At 36.8% G+C, this 27901-nt stretch overlaps 1 protein-coding gene across 1 annotated transcript; it reads left to right on the top strand.

The window, feature by feature from the left end:
* Nucleotides 1–353: 353 nt before the first annotated feature.
* LOC145985988 (uncharacterized) lies at nt 354–27792 on the top strand. Its single transcript, XM_083120148.1, has 8 exons — nt 354–507; nt 3400–3731; nt 10267–10490; nt 12551–12742; nt 15497–15784; nt 18756–18933; nt 24186–24309; nt 27155–27792. Exons 2-8 carry the CDS (start codon nt 3415–3417, stop codon nt 27668–27670), a joined length of 1839 nt encoding a protein of 612 aa, XP_082976274.1. The 5' UTR covers nt 354–507; nt 3400–3414; the 3' UTR covers nt 27671–27792.
* The last annotated feature ends 109 nt before the right edge of the window (nt 27793–27901 follow it).

A 27901-nucleotide genomic window follows, 5' to 3' on the forward strand; every position in this document is an offset into this window, starting at 1 on the left:
CCCACACCCCCTATACGCCTTCATGGCGTGGGGCTATGCATAGGGGAACACTTTTTTGTACACTTTAAATGCTTTCTAAAGAAAAAGGTTCTAAATCATCTGTATATTCATTCCCACTAATCATAAAATTTTCCTTTTTTCTCGTCTCAATCTGTTCTTAAGATTTGTAACATCCTCTTAGCAGACGAATTACGTGGCAGGAGCAAATTTGAAGCTTATTCTTACTGCTGACACGTGTGGCAGCAGACTCGGCCATTATTTAACATTTAAATTCGACAATTTTCAATTAGCATTTGTGAACAAGACACACTTTGATCTTAATTTGGTTTGCTGGGGGAAAAAAATATGAAAGAATGAACAGTGAACAAATAGAAAGAGTGAGTTTTCATACTTACTGATAATTTTGATTAGACAAGGGGGGTAAACAAAAAGAATACCAACAAACAAATAATCATTGTATAAATTGATGCAGCAGAGAGCTTGCACATAGCACACAGAAGTTTGAAGGTAATTATTTATGCTTTGGAATGAGTACAATTACAGAATCCAGTATGCTAGTGTATTAGCACAAAAAAAAAAAAAAAAAAAAAAGAGTTCAATTTTAGATGTATCTCAACATGGGCACACTGAAAGCATTTCTCTTGTGATTTTAATACATATCCTACAAGGTACCTACAAGAATAAACATGACATTTTATTGAGTAGTAAACCAGATGCATACTCCTATTGGGCACCAATATAGCACTAAAGTTCACAACAATATAATAAGAGTGTCAGAACCTGGTTGCATAAGGCAGGTGGTTTGTACTTTTATGATCATGCAATCTACAATTGTTAATACATGTTGGACAGATTCATCCCCTCATTCTGTTTAGCTACTTAGTGACATTAAATTTCACTAATATCTTTTGAAGGTTCCTTTTCTAAGGTGAAACAATGCCTTTTATTGTGCTCTGATTATTTAAGTATTTATCCTTGCTCAGTACAGTAGACAAGTTCTACTGTTTTCAACTGTCACTGTGAGCTTGTATGTACAGTACTGTACTTCAACAGTAGCATTTTCAACTGTCACTGTGAGCTTGGATGTACAGTACTGTACTTCAACAGTAGCGCTAGTACAAGTAAAAAAAAATATAAGTAAAAATTGAAAAATGGCTTACACTGTTTGCACACACCCAGTGCCGGATCTACTAATGTTGGGCCCCCCGCAAAACACTACCACAAGCCCCCTACATATATATATATATATTGCAAATCTAGACAACTGAACAGAGAAAGCAAACCACAAAAAGATTCAAGTGAAGTTCTAGAAAGAGCATTTTAATCAGATGTAATTTTTCAGAATTTGGAATATGATAGAGGATTTACGAATTGAGGTGAAATTTCAAAAATGGCTTCGTTGGTGTTGGCCACAGGTCCAACCAAATCTTAAAACAGATTTTCTCAGTACAGGCTACCAAAAAGTCATGATATTTCTGTAATTGTCATGTGTTCGCTCTACTTGAACCTTTTGGAATAAGAACTGAGAACATTTGAACAACATGATGAAGTGACGTGAATCTTTCATGAATTTGAGTGTCAAAATCATCCAAACTGCATAAAATACGCTAATTCTAAATTTAAAAAAATTAAAAAATGCACACTATAAGAGAGCTCATCAAACTGCTTTTTAACTTTTGAAAGTCTCGTTTGTTTAATGAATGTTGTTTAATGAATATTCCCATTTCTCAGCAACACTAATGGGGCTTGTTCTTTTAGCTGGTCATATTGCTCACTTGCTCCTCCAACATTTCTTTGTTTAATGTCAATGTTGATAAAGCCTTTTCTAGATATGTGTGTTTCCGCTGTAGAAGATGAGATGACACATTTAGCTCTGTGAAAATGTTTGAGAGAAACACCGTAAAGAACATGAACTCGAAGCATCCTGGTGTACACAGGGAGGAGCTGACTGAAGCCACAGCCACCTCCAAAATTTTGAGAAAATGAAAATTTTCAAATGAAAGCTGTAAAGAATTCGGGGGAAAAGCAAAAAAAATTGTTAATGCACACTCTCCATAAAATTACCTTTGTCGTCATTGAACAACCTTCAAAACAAAGAATCAAAATGATAATTACGGAATATTTTATTAAAAAACTCAATATGTTGACCAAGGCAGAAAATTTATTTTATTTTAAAACATAAACTAAACATAATGTTTCAACCTTCTCGTAAGGTCTTCTTCAGACTCTGTACCCAGTACTTATTTTTTTTGCGTATCCCACTCTCCCTAGAACGCAGACCCCTCTGAAAAAAATCTCCATACGATTGTCTCTGTAGGACAATTTGCCTCAGTGTTAGAACTACAAATAATGATTTTTCTGAGATTTTTCATTATCTGCATGCATGAGATTTGGAACAAGTATGGATTGATACCATGATGCCAATCCAATGGGATTCAATTTTTTCAGAGTCATCTGGAAATCGGCAATGTATGATGAAATGTAGCTATATTTTGTATTCATTTCTGCACTCCTGAGTAACAATTACTCGTAACTACTACGTTTATTATTTTGCACACATACATTTGAGTGATAACCTTGTATGTATATTATGTATAATCATGGCAAGGGCCCCTCATCCCTTGAGCCTCCCTGCACTGCAGCGTTTTGCGGTTTATTGATCCAGCACTGCACACACTGGAGATATACTACGTAGAAATTTCAACAAAAAATGCAGGCTGGATCAGGACTCATATTCAGGTATCTGGCATACTATGCCATTTCTCTACCAGTCCTGTTCTTTGCTCTTGCTGTTTTACCTTAGTGGAATTGACTCTGTCATTGCTACTGATTGGTATCTATTGCCTTTCAAACACTGCACTGGCACTGAAACGTGGTAGCTCAGCTGATAGAGCAATCACTATGTATGCCCGAGACCAGAGTTCAAATCCTGGTTGAACCTGTATTTTTTGCTCAGAGTTTTACTTAAATAATAATGAATTTGTTAACTCCAAGCATAGATAAGCTAATTTTTCACAGCATATTTCCAGATACACAATGTGTTTATTCAGTAGGGCAGTGGCATATTCTGAAACTTTGACCTGATTCACCGTAACAATTCCTATTTATTATATTTTTTACTGTACAGTAAATACAGTATTGTATTTATTATATATTAATTAGATATAATGGAAATATAACACCAATGCAGGCATAGAAGTAAAACAAAAACATATATATATACTTATACACTATGTGATAAATTCAAAGGTGAAAGGGTGTTAAAGTAAACTCCGCTAATTACACAGAAAATGTTCAATATCACATATGGAGCATTTATACATTTTTAAGCTGCACTGTTTTTTTACAAATTTATTCATGCTATGTTTTCTAACAAAAGTTACATTTTTTTTCTTACAGAACACAATAAAAAATATGTATCCTTCAAAACAAACTGGTTCTACACGAGCAAGCAAAGCTCCCACTAACCCATTTGATTCATTAAGAGTGACACCTCTTTCTAAGTCTAAACGACCTGTAAAGAGAGAGTCATCTCTTAAACTTCCCATGACTGTCAAAGAGGACTGGGTCGTGAGAGAAGAAGGCAAAAGATTCCGAGTATTGTATGACAAATGTCAATTAATTGGCTCCCCTTATGGACGTGCAAGCATTGGAACTAAAAAGGATTTTGCCAAAATGGAGAAAGATATTATAGAAAGTTTTCCAAAGCTTGATAGAAATGCCATTCGCAGGTTGGTTTCTTTGAGTTTTAAAAATGTATTAAAGAGTCATAATATTTATAATTTCATTGTTCTGCCACAGAAGCAGACTCAACTTGAATCAGTGGCATGCCCAAGGGGAAGTTGTTGGGGGTCATAACTTCCCCCCTCTCCTTGCCCCAGTATTCCTAAAAAGAGATGGTAGCACTTGTAAGCCTTGTTTCCATCTTAATAAAACTACAATGCTGACCAAGGCAAACTTTTATAGCATAAAAAATATACATAAAAATGTAACATTTCACCCTCTAACAGGGTCTTCTTCAGATGAATATTCACAATAAATTGATGAAAGATACAACCATCATCTTATATATACACACTCCCAGTACAGGGTCCATACACAAAAGAACACGAAGGCACCAGTCCTTACTTAAATTCAGTTCATCAGCCATCTCCCTAATTGTAAGTCTACTGTCAGAGTGCACTAAATTGCAAACTTTCACAAGGTTTTTGTTGGTTTTTGAAGTGGAAGGCCAGCCGAACCGGGGTCATGTTCGACTGATTCATGGCATCTTTGAATCTGTTGAACCAGAAAAACATTTAACTGGCTCAGACATTTTTCCCCGAAAGCTGTTTTAAATAGTTCATAGGTATCCGAAGCTGATTTCCCAGTTTTAAAACAAAATTTGACACAAACGTGTTGTTCCATTTTTTCATTCATTTTGGGACATCAATAATCTGCCGAGAACCGACAACACATCTTCACTCACCAGGATTCCACTCTCTACTGAACAAAAATATCGTGGTGATCTTTTCAGGACGTTTCAAGGACAAAAGAAGCTTCCCCTTCCACATCTGCAGGCAAAGCAAGCCCCTTTATTGAGCAGTGGCACCACCTGTCTTAAAACTTTCCAATCACACCACCTATCTTAGGACATTTACCATCGGAAATACCTGAGTGTGGAATCTTCTGACAGGTAATTGACACTACCTGACAGCTGATTGACAGGTACCTGGTGAGAGTCTGTGCCTTATAAATTCCTCCACTTTTGGACATAGACAGATTCCTTATCTCCTGTTGAAGGCAGGAAAAGAAGACAAAATGAGGGGTGACTACAAAAGAAAGAATACATAACCCCCCTTCTAAATTCCCAGGCACAGCACTGGCTTGAATACCCAGTATTGTTGTCATGCAATTTAACTTGGATGTATATCAAACTTTTTGGACAAACAGATCAATCAGAATAGTTTTTGTTGCAACAAAACTGTGGTCCCTGCTATCTAGGGATGTGCCGAAGCCGATTATCGATGTATGAAAATCGGCCGAAATTGCCATATCGGCATCGGTATCGGAATCGGCAAAAATCCGATATTTAAACCGGTACAGATTATACTAGAGTTTTACCTTCTAATAAGTTTTATATTCTAGTTTTGTAAGATTTATTGAAAATTTGGTTATGATGCATCATTATTGTAGAGTTTTTGTAATAAAATTATTGCAAACTCTCATTCAGAGGATCAACCTAACTCAAAATCGGAAATAAAACAGTACATTGCTGAACCAGGATATGCTGTTGTATTGGAAATTCAAAATTGAGTATTCAAACCTGAAGCAAGTGCTGAGAAAATACTTGGGCATACCTCCTGCATCAGTATTCAGTGATTGAGTGTTCAGTGTTGCTGAACACATTTGCGATAAGAGAAGTAGGTTACTTCCTGAAGTGCTTCCAAATCTCGTATTTCTGAAGTTGAATCTGACAGAACAGGAATTCATTTTGCATTTCAAAGAACTGCTTGTGTACTAATGTTAAGTCTCTAGGTTCACATAACCTTTTGTAGATGCAAATCTACATTCGCATCTCTTGAGAATATATATGTATATGCATATGATATGCAATAGAAATGTACATAGCAAATTTATTTTTGTCATTCAGAAAATAACATCCCATTTCTGTTTAATAATCTTATGTATCGGAATCGGTTAAATATCGGCATCGGTATCGGTTCCAAAAATTATCGGTGAGTACATCGGCATCGGTAAATTTTCAGCTTCGTCACATCCCTACTGCTATCTATCAAATTTTCACTTCTTAGTTGTAGCTGTTCCTGAAGTATCAATAGTTGAAAAGAGGCGACTATCATATGAGAACATTTTTCAGTTTTGATGATGAATATTCCACAAGAAGTAGTATGACTTAGTTGCAAATAGGACCCACATAATTATGTACTAAAAAGAGTAAAATATGTACATATACAATGTATTAAAATCCAAAAATATCTAGTGAAACCTTTCAAAAACTAAGTAATCTGTAACATAAAAACATATTAGAGTAGACTCGTGATTAACCGAGTCCTGTTTAACTGAGGCTCCAGGTTAACAAAGGGAGTGGTTGGAAAACATTGTGCTTCATAATGCACCCCCTGTTTGTTTATGGAGTCAAGTCATGTTCGTTACATTGTCGGTGTACCCGATTGTTACAGGGGTGTGTAACCTATTCTAAGCAGAAAAAGTAATCTTCTCATTTATGTTCTACTAGTAATAAATAATTACAACACAGTTTTAAGTGTTGTTTCGTCATTTAGACCTATTAGCACATTATCTCCATATTATCCGAGTTTCTCCGTATTTTGAGGTAATCTCAGTCCCAATTAGCTCGGATAATCGCAAGTCTACTGTACCAGCATTACCATTCTATTTGTTTGAGATAAATTCCTGAAGCCAGACAAACCAACGCAAATACAATACATATTCCTATTGATTAAATTAGGCACACACGAGATGCACTATGTAGATTTTTCAGCGAAAAATGCTGGCTTGACCAGGACTCGAACCTGTGTCTCTGGCAATCCAACGATTTCACACAGGTAAAACAGTGCCAGGGAAAATGCAGGGGAAGCCAGGCTGGCTCGGTAGCTCAGTGGTAGAGCAATGGCACGGATTGCCAAAGACCCGGGTTTGAGTCCTGGTCAAGCCTGTATTTTTTGCTAAAAATCTACATATTCCTATTGCTTTCCAATACATGATACCTGTAATGGTAAGGAAAATGAGTTATCATGTAACAGGACTATATATTGACTAAGAGATCTTTCTGCTACACACAAAGTAACAGTGCATATTTAAACTTGTGCAAATCTTCTGGTGTGTACACAGTTTGCAAGGTATTGGTACTATTGCCTGCACTTAGTACCCTGGTAATACCTAAAGTTGTATTATATTCTGGTTTGATTGGATTTTTATTATTCAGTGTTGCTATTCTGGAACTTTTGGCTACCGCGATGAGGATGAGTGATGATATGATGAAATTGATGAAGGGACACTCAATAATAACTCCCATGCCCAGGCCAAGATTTGAACCCAGGAGACTCCTGGCATTGTAGAGCACACATCGTACTCTTAGTTTCACTTAAAAGCTGAATACATCTTTTTCCTCACCACATCCCCAACTGACTTTTCCAGAGAAACGACTGTTGAGTGAAGAATTTCATATCTATTGTGCATGTATGTGTATTAAATGAGCAGCTTGGGAGTAAAACATGATAACCCACAAGAGTATGAAACAGAAAAATGCAGGTGAAAGTTTGTTCATTGCACTGTGGCATATGGGTTGCCCAGATGTTCCCGTGTTTTTCTGGCTATCAGCAGCTACTGAAGGAACTTCACCTATTATTGTAGAGCATCTGAATCCAATGTTAACTTAATTTTGAATGGAGTGTGGGTTATCAAGTTTTACTCCAGAGGCTGCTCAAGTGTGATAATGTAAATATATGTATTACAGGCACGTATCTAGAAATATGTTTTGCGAGGTGGGGGGAGATGTCAGAACCAAGTGTCTCAGGAATAATAATAATAATGTTTAAATTAAAATAATTATATTAAATTGAATTAATACAAATTACAATACATAAATTAATATTATATTATTATTACACGAATAGGTAAAGAGATAATACCTTACCTGTAGTTAAGATCGGAATAATTTACATAAAAACAAGTGCCCTAGCAATGAAATTAATGTCAAAGAGATGAATAATTGAATATTTATCGAATAAAGAAATGATGTTACATGTAGTTGGAGAAAAGTAAGATTCTGATTAATATTTTATGCATATTATTTTGAGTAGTAGTGTAGATAAATCTTCTTTGTAATGTCATTCAAAGCCATATGATCCCAATATAATCCTTGTGTTCAAATAAGTTCAGAGGAAATTATACAACAAAGGCTAAACGAATATATTTTTCATTATTTAATTTTAGTACTTCATAATTCTTTCAGGGGGGGTCTGGACCCCCCTAATTACGTCCTTGATGTATTAGATATGAAAATGTCTGGAAATATGTAAATATATATTTGCATATGGACATGAACGTCCACAAGATTTTTTCCAGGGTGGGGCAAGGAAGGTATTTTTTTCCGCTGGATGGGGAAAACAAGGCACATTTTCTCCTAAAAAAAAGATTGGTTAATTTTGAAGTTGTCATGTTCCTGCAACGTCCTTGCAATAATTGACATATATTTCTGTGACTAGAATGAAATTATATGTGTAAAACATTATTGACTTTCAATTCCAAGGGGGGCATGGCCCTCCTTCCGGATGTCAATGCTTATGGAGTAAAATATGTAAGTATACAAGTATATACAACTCAAGTATATATGTGTATGTACTACTTCTTCATAAGACACAACAACTTCATACACTTAAAGTTTTGGCCTTCTGAACCGTTTCTCTCCATTTTTTTCTGTCCTGGATACACTTCCACCATTTGTTGATCTTCATATCTTTCAGATCCTTAATAACATCATCGATGGATAGATGTTTTTTGGTCTGCCTTTTGCTCTTGTTCCTACTAGGTTCCACCTGCATATCCCTTTGACCAGTGGCAAGTATGATGGGTAGTGCCAACGATATCAAGAATCAAAAAAAAAAAAAATCTGCAATGCCTCCACCTCCTCCTTAAGGTTGCCCCACTGGCCAAGATGTTTATCCTCGTTTGGTAATGTGGAAAACAGTGTGTGTTTAAGTAATAATAGTAATAATCTTCACTCACTAACCTATCTTTATACACTACAGGACACTTCACTAAAAACAGAATTACAAGAGGAAGGGAAAACAAATCTTCTCCCCCATGCACACATATTTCAACTGGATGTTGAAAATATTCTAGACATTTCATGTAAAAAGAAATTGTCGAAATGCCAAAGGAAACTCGCATCACCATAGGATTTTTTACTGTTATATTTTTAAAAAGTCTGGATGCCCCTCTAGGCGCATCTATCTATTATCAAAATGTTCATTTAACTTTGGAGAAATACTAGGTTCGTTTCTCCAAAAGTTGGCAGAAAAGTCGATAGTACCGTTTTCACGAATTACGTCCCCAACGGGTCTTACAAATCTGTCGTATTTAGCGACTTATCTCTGAAGATGGCAACTGTGTCAACACTGCGAAAGTTCCCTCGCTGTGCCAAGCGAAAACGGGCACAGCTGGTGTCTTACGGGCTAACCCCATTGGCTAACACCACCCCCTTCCTTCACTCCACGAGATGTTCCTCCTGCTCAGGATCTGCAAAATGCCACGTCACACTTTTGCAGAGTATAATTAATAATTATCATGTAAAATTTGAAGTTTCCTTTTATTCGGCAAGAATATTGTGCAGAATTGTGTGTTTTGTGATTATGTAAGAAGTACTTTAATGTTCTGATTCAAATGTTGAATATTTTGAAGGAAAACACTGATAAATCGATGCTTGTAATTGGTCTGGAATACTCACCCAATAATATTAATCAGTATTTTGAACAATTTTCAAGCATTGGTATTGGTATTGGTGGGAACACGACTTATCAACAGTACACGAAATATTGCAACTATGACAATAGACAATTAGTCCCACCACCCATGCCACAACATCAGGGTAAATAATGAGCACCCCATTTATGCATGATAAGTTACATTTTAAACTCAATTAGGATTGGTACATATATATTGGTGGTATGGTTAGTAAAATAGGTTACGATTCTCCAAAAAATAAAATACTTATCTTTGCCTAACGTGGACATTTTGTCTATTGCTCTACGACACAGGACAGTAAGACCTTGCCTGCTGTTCGCATGTAATGCTCTCTAATCGCGTAAAAAAGAATTAGCATTGCAGTGTTTGCTGCCGGTCCATCGAATCGCAGTGAAGTCTTCTTCCCTGCCTGGTGAACTTCGTTTGTTGCACAGTATCTGTAATGGCGAGCCAGCTTAGGCACAAGGATAGGAACAATGGCATTGAACCTCGCTCCCATACTTCTCACTTTGGTGCTGCAACGTCGACCTATACGTCTACTCATATACTGTGAAATCTCACAGGTTGCCTCCTCCTTTTTAACAGATCATAATGTAATTTGCTCTTTTGAAGCAATTAAGGGTAAAATCATTTGTTTATGTTCAATATATTTAATAGGAAAACAATGAAAAAATTCTAACAAAAAGTATGAAATTTCATGGTAAAATATCCGGTCATTGTGCAACACTGCAACAAGATCAGTAACCTCCCCTGGTTCTTTCAGTAATATTCTTCATATTGCAGACACCGACTGCCACCACATATTTCAGTGTGTCTCGAATTAGAAGAGGATGGCTACATGGAAAGTTGCAAACACTTCCAGTACCTGTTTCAACTGGAAGATGAAATGAAAGCATCAGCTGGTTCTGAATCAGGAATTTGGCTTTTCCCAACTTTGAAAGAGGATCAAGATTTCATAGATATTTTACGAACTAGCTTCATGAAAGTAGAAGACAGCAAGAAAAAAGGTACACAGTCATAAAATTAGCATTAAATGCACTTACATGGATTCTTTTTAATTTGATTGGTCCTTCTTCAGAAAGTTTTTAGATATCAAAATATTTTATGGAATATTTAAAACAACCAAAAATAATTTAGCATCTTAAAAATAATGACTTTACTCTTTGGGAGGTAAAATTTTATTGCTATATTTCTCTTCTAATCCCAATGACATGTTCCACACTACCATATGTGGCATGAAGCTCGCTGTATGCAAGTAAGTCTAATCTAATCTAATGATTTTGTTGTAAAAACCTGGCAAAATGGAATAATTACCTACAATTGGTCCATTGTATATTTTTGTTGAAATATATGATGGGTAGGGAGACAAATTTATGGTAAATAAAAACTGAGGAGAGCGGTAAATAAAATGATAGATCAGCAGTATATACCAGCGGTGGAAAAAAATAATAATTGGAACACACTTTTTGATTATGAGAGGAAACAACATACAAAAGAGCTATAAATTGATAAACTACTTCAATTTTATATACTGTACACATATACAAGTACTTAGTACAAAAAAGAAAACATCAACACAAAATCACTTCATTTCTAAATTGCATATCTCAAGTGATTTATTCATTGTATGTGTTTAAAGGATATCCTTGCTGTCCAACAAATAAAATAATCACTACTGCACATACACAAACACATTTTGAAAATCACTTGATGATAAACAAAATTCATTCATGACTGAACACAAATGACACCATTGTTTCCCTTGATGTGCGGGAACAGACTAATCTTATCGCTGCTACAGCTAGCAAGTTCAATGAAACTGGAAGTTGAGTAGACAGTCGGGGGAAGAAAGGAATGCAGCTTGACAGGGAGCGAAGTTTTCGGACTGAGATTATGTGCATGGGAAATCCCAATTTGCAGCATCTTCCTGACATGATCGAAGATAAGATGTTCTTCAGCTGCTAGTGGTAGGAAACTTTAGGCAAACGTTTCGTTACAAATCGACAGTTTGCGCGCACAACCTCGATTGCCGGTTTTTCCATGTTTTCTACTTAATTTGATGATATTTCACGGTTATTTCGCGAAAAAGCGTTCATTTCGTGGAAAAGCAGACATTTCGCATTACTTCGCGAATAAAACTCATGCATATTTTATCATTGGGGGTGTAGTTACGCGAAGAATGTTCAAAATTGCATATTTGTTTCACTTTTCGCGATTTCGCGCATCGCGAAAATTCAATGTCCCTAATGATGGGCTTAAGGTGGATTCTGCAGTTTTTGTCGGTGGTAGATTAACAACCTTCTGCCATGAAGGAGGATGATATGTTATTTAAATAATTAGCTGTTCCATGCAAGGTTCATTGAAAGTTTTGTTGTTGCTGAATTTTAGATCTAAGCAAAAAAAAAGGGAGGGCTACCATTTACAATATTCTTAGTTGATTTATTATTAGCTTTGGATTCTCGGCAAGGGATGGTAACTGCAGATGTTAAGGAGTGTTCATCTTCCTGACTTTATTAGTTGACAACTTATTGTTATGAATCAGAGACTTACTGTTATTTTCGGTAGTCTCAGTGGGGGAGATGGGAAACTTTAATATTGTGACAATGAATCAGGTGGGATGGAATGTTTTACCTAAATTTTCTCAGTTGGAGATATGGCATGGAGGTGGGCCGTCCATGTAGCATGACTGGAAGACGAAAGAAGAATTTACAGGATTCTTGTTGGGAAACCTGATGGTAATACACCGGTAGGACATAAAGGAAATCGTTAAGGGTGGAAAAGATGGGGACAGATGGAAGGCTTGTGTTGCTGCAGCTATAAACCTTCGGGTTTAAGAAGACTAGAGAGTTAGTTTGTGGAGACATGGCATCCTCCGACTTCAAGCATTGATCTATTACTGAAAGTAATGTCATGCAGGTGAATTAACAACAATATCTAAAATCTACTTTCAAACTAAAATCACTGAATGATGATGAGTATCATCAAGAATTATTCACTTCAATGACTCTTTGTCTGCTTAATAACCTTACCTATCACACAGACAAAAAGTTCACTCCTGTATTTGCAGGCGATACTGTTACGGAGTGTGACACCCTTCTGGAAACAGCTGTATTTTTTATGAGACAGGAAGAAACTTGGTGGTGGATTGCAGAGGAACTGTTTCTTCACACTATAGAAGCTACCGGAAGATACACAAAGGATGGCGGTTGGCGGAATGCCAGAGCACATTTTATCTTTGGAAGATTCCTATTTTGGCAATGTAAGTTCATATTCATTTCTCATTGCTAGTTTAAGTTCATGCACATAATAATGTTAATAAACTGTTCAGGAAAATTAAAGCAGGAAGTATATGTGAAAGAAAAAAAAAACAGCAACCAGGTAGGTTTTTGTGCGAAAAAAATCTTTATGATACTGAATAGGTCATTATAGAAAGTACAAACTTTTTGATATCTCAGTGCTGAAATCTAGTCAGTGTTCTCCAGCATCTGTGTAAAGTGTATACAGTGCTCAAAATGGGGAACAGGGGAGGGGGTGGGGGTGGATGTTATCCTCTCAATTCAGAAAATGTTCACAAAGCATCTCCATAGCTAGGATAATTTGTGTAACCATCGCACGACCTACTGCAATCCAAAAACTCAATATCCTGACCAAGGCAGAATTTATTTTATTTTTATTATGTTTTAAAATAAATTCTGCCTTGGTCAGCATATTGAGTTTTTGGGTTATCATGGAAACAAGGCTTAATAGTGTTATCATTGATGCAATGTCTAAAATGCTAGCAAGGGAGGAGGGGTGTTTGGACAAGCCTTGGGGTTAGCTGGGGGATGTTCCTATAGTTTAACATGGTGACAATGAGACAGCTGAGGAAGAGGGGGGGGGGGTTGTTCTGCCAAAATTTTGCCAGCAGGAGGACATCTACTCTCACTTCAAGCACTGATGCTGATCCGTACAAACATCCCCCAAGCTAGGAATTTCCACTTCAATCACTGTGCATGCACAAATTTCTTGGAGTCATGAATTTTTGTGTCAGTATAAACTCAGAAAAAAAAAATGATGATTGTAAGCGTCGAGTGCATGCAGTGGCATTATGTATACTATTTTTAGTAGTCAGTCCTTATTTTGCCATCTTTTCCTACTTTTGATGTTCTTTTTTAGGTATACCTGACTAAAAAAGGTGGGTTTATGACCCCCATAACCCCCCTCACCTTGGGCACGCCATTTGGTGCATAGATTTGTTCCCCAGTAACCAATAAATTCTACGTCCAGGTTTTGCTGCACTTGCACAATGGAATGCAATGCAACCATATGGTTTGCACTCTCTCCTGTGCAGTTGCCATTTTGACTTTTGTGACTGCAGAACCTTCCCACTCAGCATTCATTGTGGGGGAAAACAATTAATAAATAATGTGTGTTTATCTCTGAATAGTGGATTTTGGCAACAATATGAAATGTCATGTTCAACATATGAGGAATGTCAGGAAAGCAGTACCAGTTTCATAGCTAAAAAGAGAATGAAATATGTTAGTTGAACAAAACCTTTTTGTTCTGAAAGTACATACCTTGAGTTATTTTTCTACAAAAGCATTGAGGCACTTATTATACTGGTAGAAAAGTATTTGGATACCCTTGTCATGCACTTCCGCTGCCAGTCCATTGGCAGAAGGATACACATGGCAGCAGTACTATTGTACATGTTTCTGTGGGCTGCAGATATGAACTAGAAAATCGAGAATCCTGCCAAATGTACAGTGTCTCCCGGCACTGGCATATGCAGATTTTTTTTTTTTTGGGAGGGGCTGGAATTGTAAAGGTGAATAGGATAGTACATTACTGTTTTCTACGGGGGTGGAATACACAATAAGATATTTTGTAGGTCATTTCAAGGAAGGTTAGAATTACTACTCTGATTTTTCTCAAGAGTTTTTCACTGTTTTTCTTTGAACATTTTTATTTTCTCAAAAGTTTGAAGAGGACTGTAGCCCCATCAGACCCTTCGATGTACACCAGTGCCTCTTGGTATGATATGTGCCTCAATTGCCACAGGTTCCCATGAATAGCTCATAGTATGTGCTTTAGAGTAAAAAGGTTTGGTTCAACTAACTTCTTTCATTCTTATATTACCAAATGAGTACTACTTGCTGGACGTGCCTTGTACCCTGAAACAGGTAAAGTAAAAAATGCAGTACAAAGACATGTAAGACTTAAAACTGAGCTTTCAACCCCATTTCGGGCACATCATCAAGAGTGGAAGGTAGGTTGGAGGAGGAAAGAGCTGCCTCTTCCAAACTGCAAGTTCCTCCCATAAGATGGAGTTGAAAGTTCAGTTTACCTGTATTTGTGCTTCATTATTTTTTTTATTTTACCTGTTTCAAGGTATGTGTGCAGTTATTTCTTAATTATAATAATTTCAAGAATTACCATTATTAATAAGAAATATAATAACCAATTTGCATGAGTGGCACACAAATATTTTACCATTCACTAAAACTTGCAAAAACATAATAACTTTTCATTAATGTTTTTGTTTATGGAGATGCAGTTGTTTATTAATTATAATAATTACAAAAATTACCAACCAATTGTACACTCTCACTTGCATTATTGAATAATACACATTCCAAGATGGTGCCTCATAGATCCACCTAGTGAATTACATTACATTTATGTTTTTATGAACACAAGTAATACAGAAATATTGGGAACACCCTAGGGAACAGTGTAATTTATTTTCAATTTTTTATAAAAATTTTCAGTTACCCCATTGGGTAAGCCAAGATTAAGATTCAGTTTGAAATATGCCACACAACACCTGGACTTCCTATGTTTACATATAATGGATGTCATAAACCTTTTATCTGTATTGAAATCCTTTTTCTTGCTTGATAAATTCAGTTGATTCCCAAACTTACATGTACTACTTTTCAATAAAAATGTAACATGAAAACATGCCAAGATTTTAAAAGTAAATGTGTTAATTTTATTATTTCGATTGTTATTTTCACCTGTCTCTCAGTTGATGATCCAGTAGCAGCCAGAACTCGCTTGGAGACAGCAAGGCAGGTTGCTGAGGGGAAAACATGGAAAATTGACTTGGATACTTTTGAGGAATGTAGCAGAGCCTTAAGGGATGCTGAACGGGAAGGGAAGACGCTGGTCGACAATGCAAAAATTGTTGTCCTTCACCTTGAAATATGCACTATTTTATATCAGGCATTGCTGGATTTAGCAGAAAAGGAAAGAGATACTAACATTCATGAGGCCATAAAGTTATGTACGTCAGCTGTGAGAAGAGCTAAACAGAGTAAGTACAAATTTCACATATCTCTTTGCAATGTATAACCAATGTATTTTGTAAATTGCTGCATTTAAAAAAAAAAATGGTGGTGGCTATTCAGGTGAAGTAGGTGCAGTGACACTTCAGAACATATTAGGGATGGGACCTATGGGCATCGCCAGAAATTTTCCTAGAAGGGGGGGGGGGTCGAATCGAAGATGTCGAGGACACCCCCTCCCCTCAAAAATATTCTGATACAGACCAGTGGCAGATGCAGAAGTTTGTCAAAGAGGGGTTTAATTTTAAAATTATTGCATTATCGGTATTTTAAATTATGTTGTTATTATTATTATTATTACTACTACTACTACTAGTAGTAGTAGTAGTAGCAGCAGCAGCAGTAGTAGCAGTAGCAGTTTTAGTTCAGTTTATTTTAGCATCCAATAAGTTTTTTATATGAATAATATATAGTATAGTACTTGTTACAACCAAGATTACATAATAGTTACTTCGAACATTAGTTGCAGCAGCAAACGCAGTACTATAAGAAGCTTCAAAACGTGTGAAAGTTACAAATTAACAGAGTTTCAGTGTTGCAAATTATGAAAGTTTCATACCAAATTCGATATCTCATGACCATTTTTAAACAATGACACAAAATGAGGAAATAAAGTGCTTCGTTTAAAAATTGCCATACATTGAAAAAAAGTAGATGAAAATTTCCAGGGGGTTGACAGACTGGTTCGATGCCCCCCCCCCCCCAAGCCCATGATGGGACCGATTAATGGGTACTCTATCGGTATCGGCCAATATAGGCATATCGGTAAAATTACCGATTATTTTACCGATCCAATATATCGATAAATATCTGATAATTTAGTGCGTGCCATTTTGTTGTAATGTGTATGGATAACATCCATACCCTAATTTCTAAAAAAGTAAATGTCTAAATATGCAATTTCTTTTTCACTGCAGTAACCTTGAAACACACATTTATTAAGGAGGTCAATGAACCTGTCACGTTCTTCAAGGACCATTTCTAATTTTATATCAGTTATCGATATCGGTAAATTTTATATTGTTACTTTATCAGTATCGGCCAAAATTTCATATCGGCCCATCCCTACAACATATTAATGTACAAGATGTTTTTATTTTGTTATCCTGTGACGTCACTGCTTGGGCTGCAAGCTTTACTATTACATGACTGCAGAGCTACGGGCAGACAAAACCTCCTACTGCACTTGCCTTAGAGCAGTTGAACTGAGTGCATATTGTTACCAATGTCGTTTCCTTTCATGCAGTTTAAGGGAATGTGGATCCTGTTTATGATTTAGTGTGTGTTTTCTTTGAAACCCCATTTTCTCATTGGAAATACGAAGATAACAAGGATGTTTTACATTTTTTTCTACTAGCCCTTCACTTTACTTCAGAGCCACCACTGAAAAAAAATATTCCACTAGGGACATATTTTTCATAATTGCACACTGTATGTAGTTTTGTAACACCATTAATCCTTGTTTCCATGATTATGAAAAACTAAATATGCTGACCAAGGCAGTAATTTATTTTATTAAAAACATAAACTAAACGTAACGTTTCAACCTTCTAGCAAGGTCTTCTTCAGACTCTGTATCAAGTACTTGTACTTGTACAAGTACGTTACGTTTAGTTTATGTTTTTAATAAAATAAATTACTGCCTTGGTCAGCATATTTAGTTTTTTGTAGTTTTGTACTTTAAATAAATAATAAAAACATACAAATAAAAATCAAACAAGCACTGAATCTTTTATTTAGAAAAGATGGTACTGGTTAATATATACTTGTCAGTACCAGTTGATATTAGGAAATTGGTTAAATTGCTAATCCAATATTTTGAATAATAATCTATAACTGAGAAAACAATTCCACAATATAGAATCGCATATGATCTGCAAAGTTGGATTGGGGTGTGTTTCAAACGCTCCAAGAAGTTTCATAGTATGCCTCAGATTGGTCAGCCTGGTTTCTGTATTCTCATTGACTGAAGAGACCTCTCCAAAACAAAACTAGGAACCTGACTACGAGGGTGCCTATGACTGTTCTCAAATCGTCAGACAAAAAGTTCAATCTAACCAAGCTCATCATATACAATGATTAAGAAGATGAAAGAATAATTCTGGTAATAGATGGATACTTGCCAAACATATTAAAAAAATGTTTTACCAGTATATCAGATCAGAGCAAGGATTTTACTTGCCCAAATACTGTTATTCTTCCCGCACCGTGGGCGTGTAGTATAAGACATCAGTCTTTTGGCTCAGGCCATGGGTTCAAGACTGGTTCAAGTCTCCTGGGAGAAGTGTAACAACTTTTCTCCAGAGATTTCAGACAGTGTATGGGACCAAAGACCACCCACCATCGTGAGGAAATTGAGGAGCTACGAATGAGTAGTGTAACTTGGTCATATAAACATACAACAATGGTTCGGGGTTCGTTGTGTTGACCACACGTCTGGTTATATGATCGCCCACCTCTGCCGAGGCAAGTGGGAATGAGGCTGGCAGTCGGTACGTAGGCCCTGGCCCTCATGGGCTGTTGTACCACAGGTTATTTAAATACTATCATCCGCTGAAGATCGAGTGGCATTTGCTTGAAAGAAGCTCTTTCCAGCTTCTTTCATACTCGGGCCCTTTTTATGAAATAATTAGACTATCGGACTATGGCGCCCGAGGTCCCGGATTCGAGTCATGCCTTTGGCATGATACGATTGGAAGTATAATTCAACATAATTTTTCTTTAATAATTTTTCAACACACTAGTTTTTTTTTTTTTTTTTTTTTGATTGAAGGTTGCTCCTCATCCTCCCTAATTCTGATTATCCCCTGCTATAGGGTAACAATAATTAGCTATGGCATCCATACCTGTTGTCTTAATGTGGAAAAAAACAAATATATTGAGTCATTCATTTATAGTGCTTAATGCAAACTGTCCCTTTATTTGGTCTGAATGTTGCAGCTCAAAATAAACAAGCAGCAGCCATTGCACTACTACAACTTGGGAAAATGTACATGGCTGCAGGTGAGCCCAAATGTGCCTTTCAGGAGCTATACACATTCCTAAAACATTGCCAGAAGTTTAAGGATGAAGAAGGAATTGCACATGCATACTATCAACTGGCAAAATGCTATGCCTTGTAAGTTTTATAAATTAGATTTATACATAGTAGATTCTATGAATTTTGCAACATTTGTAATGTATAACTACATATATTTAGGAATTTGTACCGCAATTCCATTTTCATTCCCTATTAGTCATCTTCAAGCAATTTTATGTAATCACCGCAAGTGAGAAAATGCTGATCTTTTATCTGTGAATTATAGAAACTTCCAATCCTGTCATGAAAAGTTGCATGCCTCTGTCCATGGATGTCCACAGGATTTTTTTCCAGGGAGGGCCAAGCAAGGTAATTTTTTTCAGGGGAGGCATATTTTTCCCCATAATAGTGAAATGATCCTGTTCCTTCACTGCATTTATAATAATTAACATAAATTACTGCGACTGAAATGAAATCATATGTGAAATATATAATTTTTAGGTGGATATTCATTTTCCAGGGGGGGGGGGGGGCTGTGGCCCACTTTGCCCCTCCCCCTTCCGGACGTTGGTGCATCTGTCTATAATGATCAAAGCATAATTTAAATTTAGAAAAGAAACCTATACATAAAAATGTGGTTGGTGTTTATGCCTCTACATCAGATAATATTGCAAATTATGAGTACACTGAATACATAATTCAATTTACTGAACTAAATTCAAACTTAGCAAAGCAATTTATGCATTTATCAACAAGTGAATTATACACAATTTCTTAAATGCAATTTTGCAAACCTAAAATATATAACACTTCATGTCATGTATAATTTAGATTGTAAATTGAGTTAGGCTGTCCCAACTTGTAATAGTAGGTAGACAAATTGTCCCTCACTATTTTTATTCTTTTATACCTAGGTATTCTACTTCTTGCTCGTGTTGTTTGAAAATATGGAATTCTGTTGACGTGAAGCAGGTGTTATAATCTGCTTATTGACGTTTTTATTTCAATTAATAACCATCACATTGTGTTGAACAGACTGACTGAAAATGGTGATGGACAGTTTGGGCATACTTATAGACTAAATTCTCAAACCCACCTGGGTACTTCATCAGGAAGGAAAGGGAAGTAACAATCCATTAAATGGTTGGAAATTGATTCGACACTGTTGGATGTGAATGAAAACAGGGCTAGCTACAAAATCATCATGTCATCATTTTATTCCTACCGTAAAGTTCTCTTTTTATCTCAGATTTTATTCCTACCTTAAATATCTTTCTTGGCATATTGGAAATTTTTATGATCAGTATTCTTCCTGTGATCGTAAATTTTCAAATCAGTACACCCCTAATGTTTAGAATACTTCCTAGATTGAGGTTCAAATCTGTGATTGAACTCCAATAAATGCAAGTTTGTGTAAATCATTTTATTCATCACAAGGCTCCTAAAAATGATTTGCTTCATAGTTTGGAACTAAATTAAGAAACAACAATATTACAATATTGTGCAATAAAATTTTGTACTCCATAAAGATCCTCACAATTAGTGTTTTACATATATCATATTGATAGATCCCAGGTATACAAACAGGCCCGTAGCCAGGTAGGGGCCAGGGGGGGCTGAGCCGACCCTGGCAATGTCGCCAGCCCCCCCTGACACTGCCACCAGCTCCTTTGACATTAGATAAAATTATTTAGTGTTCTAATTTGTTTGAGGTGAAGAGTGAAAATGTAGACAATATATTATTTTGTTCCCAACTTCGTTCGTTCATCCTGTTTATGAGCAGAAGTCTTAGCAGCGGCAAGTGTTTAGAAGATTCTCTAGACTTAAGAAAGATCCTTCATAGGGAGCCTTCTATATCTGCACCTTCCGTGCCCCTGTTGCAGCCTCTCGTTTGAAGAGAAATCTGTGACTTTGACGTCATTATCCAAATTCCTTCCACATCTGCGTCAAATGTCAACAGCTCCCAAGTTTTGGGAAAGAATGGGAGTTTTATTGCTTCGGGTGGGGGTGGAATGTACGATAAGCACTATGATTGAGGTGAATATCATACATTTTAACATGTATGATATAAATATGTGTATCATCAAAAATAGTATGGAGTGGGTACTAAGGGATGGTGTCAGTAGCAGTCATTAACACTTCAAAAGATGTTTTAGAAGATATAGAAAAAACTATAGTATTTGTATGATATTTCTATGTTTTATATCTTAAATTAACTTAATGACCCCCGACACACATAATTTACCTGAAAAACTAAATATGCTGACCAAGGCAGTAATTTATTTTATTAAAAACATAAACTAAACGTAACGTTTCAACCTTCTAGCAAGGTCTTCTTCAGACTCTGTATCAAGTATATTGTACTTGATGAAACGTTACGTTTAGTTTATGTTTTTAATAAAATAAATTACTGCCTTGGTCAGCATATTTAGTTTTTCATAATGATGGAAACAGGGCTTAATGGTGTTATAATTTACCTTCATTTAATACTGTTAAACTTTTGAAAAATGGACTTGGTTTACAAAGCCCGCTGATAACCTGTGAGCCCCCCCTGATAACCCGTGAGCCCCCCCTGGAGATCAGTTCCAGCTACGGGCCTGTATACAAATGGTTACTAACTAACTCTCTAGCCTTCTTAAACCCGAAGGTTCATGGCTGCAGCAACACAGGCCTTCCATCTTTCCCTATCTGGAGCAAGATCTATATACTCTTTTCCATCCCTACCGATTTCCCTTAGGTCCATCTCAACGTTGTCCCTCCATCTTCGTCTTGGCCTTCCTACAGGTCTCTTACCATCAGGTTTCCCAACAAGAATCCTGTAAACTCCTCTTTCCTCTCCCATTTGTGCCACATGGCCTGCCCACCTAAGTCTTCTTGATTTAATTATTCTAATAATATCTTGACATGATTACAAATTATGTAGTTCTAAATTATGTAACCTTCTCCACTCACCTGTCTCCTCATCCCTTTTAGGTCCAAAGATTTTCCTAAGGATCTTATTTTCAAATACTCTCAATTTATGTTCCTCTTTCAATGTAAGTGACCAAGTTTCACATCCATATAATACTACAGGTAAAATTACGGTTTTGTATATTTTAACTTTTAGTTTCTTAGATATTAAACGAGAATATAAAAGTTTATGAAGAGAGAAGTAACATGCATTTCCTGAATTAAGCCTACTTTTTATTTCCTCTTTAATATAATTTTCATTTGTTAATATTACTCCTAAGTATTTGAATTTGGAAACTGGTTCAAACGAGTTGTTATCAATAATTAGATTTTGATTATTACCTAACACTTGGTTTCGGCCTATAAGCATATATTTAGTTTTCTCTTTGTTAACGTCCAAACCTCTCTCTTTAGCAGTTTTGAAAAATATTTTAGCATTATTTTTAATTGTATTCACATCATCCCCCAGTAAGTCTACATCATCTGCATATGCTAACAACTGAGTCACACCATTTAATTTTAGTCCTTCTTTAGTTTATTTTACCTTCCTAACAGCATATTCTAAGGCAAAATTAAAGAGCAATGGAGATAATGCATCTCCTTGTTTTAACCCATCATGAATTGTAAATTTGTCAGACATATTAATACCCACACGAATTTTACTTTCAGTTTCACTGGTGCATAATTTTATCATACTAACAAGCTTCTTAGGTATTCCAAACTCTACTAATATATTATATAATTTATCTCTTTTGACCGAATCATATGCTTTTTTGAAATCAATGAATAGCTGATGGACATTTTGATTATATTCCCACTTTATTTCAAGTGTCTGTCTGATGTGAAAAATTTGATCTGTAGTTGATCTGTTACGTTTAAATCCACATTGATAATCACCTATAATTCCATTAGCATATGGTGTTAGCAGTGGCGTGGCGTGACTCTTTCAAAAGTGTTACCGGCCATTAGACGTTATAATCTCCACCCTACCGCCCCCCCCCCCGAAAAACATGCCTTTGATCTTTTTTTTTCTTCTTCTTCTTCTTTTTTTTTTTTGCAATCCGTTCAATGATTTATTTGGCCACAACCACTCCCAGAAAGAACTACCACTCATGAGAGTTACCGTGAAAATTCAGTGAATAGTAGTCGAGCCTTGTCAACCATCTCTGTTTCTTTGCAAAGAGGTGGAAAGGGGAAGAAGAACCACACATTCGGGTCAGTTTGACGTTTCTGCGTTGAGCAGACGACAGAATTCCCCTCCTCCAGCGGTGGGAGGAAGTCCAGATGTACGTACTACTGTTGCCAACTTAGTTTTTTGGAACAAGGTTTCTCCAAATCACGAATCGCATCAAGTACTTATCTTTTCGCCTATTACTAAACGGTCTCAGTTGTAGTTAAATCCAGCTTTGGCTTTGCAGTCTAGCTCTTGTTGCTTGAGAGAAATAGTATCCCCGTTTTAGGCAGGATTTTGTTCTTTTCTGGAAATCGAATGTGACAACACTTGCTGATCCGGTAAGATGCAGCGGCAACAGGGCCCCCTAAACAGGCATATGAATAACCTCCTAGCACACTTGCCTCCAAGTCTTTCCCCGCTGTTCCCTTGCATTGGCGGGCGCCCTTTCCTCTTGTTGCCTCTTGAGGGTAGCGGAACGGTCTGTCTCTTCGTTTTTGTCGGCTGCAGAAAAAATGTCCTCTGCAATATACACTCAACTGCAACGCTGTCGGTTAACTTATTTAACAAAGTTGTTATTTTATTGAGAAGAAAACTTTTTAATTTCTTTACAGTTTGCTGTTACCTGCGGTAACACCGGATACATGCACGCCATGCCTCTGGGTGTTAGTCTTGTTAAAAGAATGTTAGACAATATTTTGTATGTATATTGCTGTTCCTTGACATGTCTTTTTACAGTGCAGAGTTGTCAGCTCTATGCCTAACCCCCAATATGAATGGAGGAACTACTACACAAGACAAACACAAATGGTTACTGCTCTTGCTTTTGGTAGAAGTGGTCCTGGGTTCGATTCCTGGTGGGAACCCCAATGTTTCTATGTTGAGCAATGATTTGAAGACAATAGGGAAGCTATTTAGAAAAAAGTAACTGTCTCCAGTCTAGAAATATGCCAGCGATGGGACTCGATGTGCTAATCACACATTGCCCAGTGAATAGCTGCTTAACAGGCCATGGCACTGAAGAGATCTATTGAATGGCTGAGTTTATTTGCAGTTTGTACAGTATATCACATACATGTACAAAGCAAATACTAGTATATTGTGCATGTGTAAGTTCACTTCATCTTTAATGGTGATACTGATAAGTCTCCTTTGAAATGTATTACATGAAATTTGATACACACACGCGTACACTGAGTTTTGTTTTTTGTATCATTTCAATTTATTTCAGGGTAAATAACACTGATGTGGTTAAGGAATATCTGGAGAAGTACAACATGCAAGTCGAGAAGAATAACCTCACCCAACATATTCCTGTTGCTTCTCGTTGTGTGGGAGAACTATATCTGTATGAGGTATTGATATTGAAAATTAATTCTGAGTAGAGCTACAAGATAGCAAGAAGCAAAAATTAGGACTTGCTCTACCAAAATGCAGGACTTTAAGACAATGTATTTGTATTTACATGTTTATTTTGTCACATTTCTGCCAATTTTGGTTAATCATGACAATGCGTGATGATTATGATGAAGGGACATTTTCAAAGAACACCCATGCCCTCCCCAAGACTCAAACCTGGGAACTATGGAGGGAAGCTGAAAAGTCGACCACCTAGTGCAATCAGCCACTGAGCCCCACAATCATTTACAGTAAATATTATAATTAATAGGAAATGTGTTAGCAATTAACGTGAAATTCTCACATTTTCAGTTCAAAATGTGGATTTTTTTAATGAATTCTTGAGTCCACAATTCCCAAACTTATGATTATATCACTAACACCAATGCATACATTTTCAACGTACTTCACTGTGAACCAATTTTGTCTCAAATTTGCAGTTTTGAATCAAACTATAATTAATATACTGAACGGTTAAAATGTTTTTGATTGTACCAAACTGTTACCCAACTTTTACAGAATCTAAGGGAAAAGTATTTCTATCAGTCCTTTTTGAACCATTCAGCCTTTTGAATGTGTGTGTTTAAGATCCTGCTGCTCAGCAGGTATTTGGAATAGATTTTGTAAGGTAAAGTTAAAGTTCCCCATGCATATAACACCGTGTCGAAAGCACATTTAAGCTTGATTCACATATATGCTCAAGTAACACTCAGATCACCCTCCGGTCATGGTGCGGTTAAATATTGTTGAATGATTTTTAAATAGAAGCATTCACACCTAGCGGTCAGGTCAAGGTTCGCTCCGATCATGCTCAGCTCACACTTCGGTCATGATGGAAAGAATATTTGACTGGAGCTGAGGCGGCAGAGCTTGACTTTGCCGAAGCTTGATCGTTGATGTGAATGTCTGTATCGCTCAACCCTTGGTTCAGTAGCAGTCTTCAATCCTGTTGCAGAGGATACATAACCCAGTTTTGTACGTAAATGATGAGCGGCAGAAGTCAAAGAGCTATTGAAACACAGGGAAAGGAGAGTATAGATAAAATTGATTGATGTGGGCATTGAGCCAAAAAAAAAAAATCCCAAAATATTTTCCTCTCAATTCTGTCGTAAAACATCGGTCAAAATATGCAATTTCATGCATCCGAGTAAAAGAATTTTAAGAAAAACTGACCGAAACAACCAAATTACAATTATAGCCAATGAAAAAAAATCAATAGGGGGCTAACCACAAATATGATCCATGAGCACTAGTTGTAATGGCCTTTTTTGCATGAATTAAAATCCTTAAAAATCAAAAAGCTAACCTGTTGACGGTCATATTTTTCCAGAAAACAAAATTGTCATCTGTGTGTGTGCAAAAGGAAAGGAGGTATAGGTCAACCCTCTGCCAAGGGGAAAAAATCATTGATATCTAGCTCCAAATCAAGATTAATAATGAACTTGTTCTTTGTTTACAGAACACTAAACAAAATTATTTCTTTTTTTTTTAGTCGAGGAAGACTACTTTTCACACGATGTGTGAAAAAATCGGGTCCTTGAAACTAGGCTTAGAACCTGATGTTTATCTGTCATGTGTTGTGTTTTAACTTTCTGAGCCCGAAAATGTTTATGCCAAACCTAGACCAACAAAGTAGTCTTTACCACTGTTGACATTTAGTTTTGCACATTGTAGCTCCAAATAAATGTTTGATGATTTCAAACCAAAAGTATATCAATAAACAGTATTATAATTTAATAGCTGACCTCCGGGACCCAAGTGGTTAGCACAGCATGCTACGATGCCTTGAATTTTAATCCCAACCCGGGCATGGATGTTCTTTGTGATGTCCGTTCATCCATTTCATTTCACAATGCATTCTCATCCTTGCAATTAGTCAAAACTGGCAGAAAAGTGAAGTAAATCAACCATATCAATCATTTCTTGTTTTCGCATTCTCTTTTTTCTTCATATTTTTCTCATTAATGCCAGCTCTTAAACATTGTACGTAGTTAGCACAATCGGCAGGCTTTATATAAAGGTAAAGGTAAAGTGTTCCCCTGTGCTTAGCACCACGCCATGAAGGCGTATAGGGGGTGTGAGGGTAACGCCCCACACTTTCTTGATCCGGTCGTGAGTGGGGGTGATGTGATCAGCATCACGCCCCAGACCGCCTTTACCCCCCAGGGTTTCCCCCAGGTACCCATGTTATTCGACGCTGGGTGGGCACCGAGGCCGCTTTCACCGTTAGAAAAGTTCCCGGATTTGAACCGGCCGGGGATCGAACCCGGGACCTTGAGCATGGTAGTCAGACGCCTTACCGACTGAGCCACCGCGGCTTTATATATAGAAAAATATATGTACTCAGTGAATAAACCAACACCACACTCACGTTGATCGTACCTTGACCGCTAGTATGGATACTCCCTGACTGTGAGTGGATTGTGAGGGGACAGTGACCTGAGCCTTGCTTGAGCGTAGATGTGAATCAAGCCTTAGAGGATGTAGGGGAAGAGCCCCATGCTCCTTCCACCTTTACCCCCCCCCCCCAAGGTATCCATTGATTTGAGTCTGGGTGATCCCCAGAGCTACTTTCTGTGGGGACAAGGCTGTTTAGATCACCCACCCTGGGAATCGAACCCAGGTCTCCCACATGGCAGTCAGATGCGCTACTGACTAGACCACTGCGGCTCTAGATTTTGTAAGAAATTATAAATAGTTATTATTCATTTTTGAAGTAAATTAATAACTACCAATAATAGTACACAATAGAAATTATAATTTAGTTTCAAATTATAATCAATGAATTCGAACTTATTTCAGGACAATTTTTTTGATGCTGCACCTTTCCTTGAGAAGTCATACGAGGGTGACCTTGAACTTGGAAACATGCAAAAACTTGAAAGCATACGGCTTCTGACAGGAACTGCAGCCTCATTACAAATACTGCCGTACTTTGCGCAGTTGATCATAGACAGCTCTGAAAGTTCGCAAGCAATGCTGAAGATATTGCATTGGAAGAATCTTCAGGTGCCTTTCTGGGCACCTGTTGTGTCACCATACACACCGCCGCCAAGATCCCTACGTGATAGAATTCAGATGGGGGTACACCACGAAGTACAACAAAAATTTTTGGATGTTTCAGAGGAGAAGCCCGAAGATGAGGTGCTTGAGGAAGTCCTATGCTCAACATCATTCAAACTGAACCATCTATATGTTTACAGAACTCCCACGAGTACAGATTCAAAAATGGAAATTAAACAGGATGAAGAAACTGTACAGGATGAAGAAACTGTATCAAATATTGTTGAGTTTTCGGAGGAGTTTGAGGCTGTTTAATATTTTCGGTCAATTTGCATTTTTCGAAACTTCTTCCTTCCAAATATTTTTTTTATAAATTACTGAAAACATTGCTAAACTGAATAAAATGGCAGAAAAAAAGAATAAAAAATACGTTTATAAATCACTTACTTATTTTGTACAAAGTTGGCGATTGTTTAAATGTACGAGGCATATCCAGAAAGTAGTACTCGTTTAGTAATAAGAAGAAAATAAGTTAGTTGAACAAAA

The sequence above is a fragment of the Lepisma saccharinum genome, chromosome 3 (genome assembly GCF_977018435.1).
Source record: "Lepisma saccharinum chromosome 3, izLepSacc3.1, whole genome shotgun sequence".
Taxonomy (NCBI): Eukaryota; Metazoa; Arthropoda; class Insecta; order Zygentoma; family Lepismatidae; genus Lepisma; species Lepisma saccharinum.

Coding starts and splice junctions, on each gene's coding strand:
- LOC145985988 (XM_083120148.1), top strand. CDS start 3,415: ATGTATCCTTCAAAACAAACTGGTTCTACACGAGCAAGCAAAGCTCCC. Junction 15,785..18,755: donor TGTGAGAAGAGCTAAACAGA/GTAAGTACAAAT, acceptor TGAATGTTGCAG/CTCAAAATAAACAAGCAGCA. Junction 24,310..27,154: donor GAGAACTATATCTGTATGAG/GTATTGATATTG, acceptor AACTTATTTCAG/GACAATTTTTTTGATGCTGC.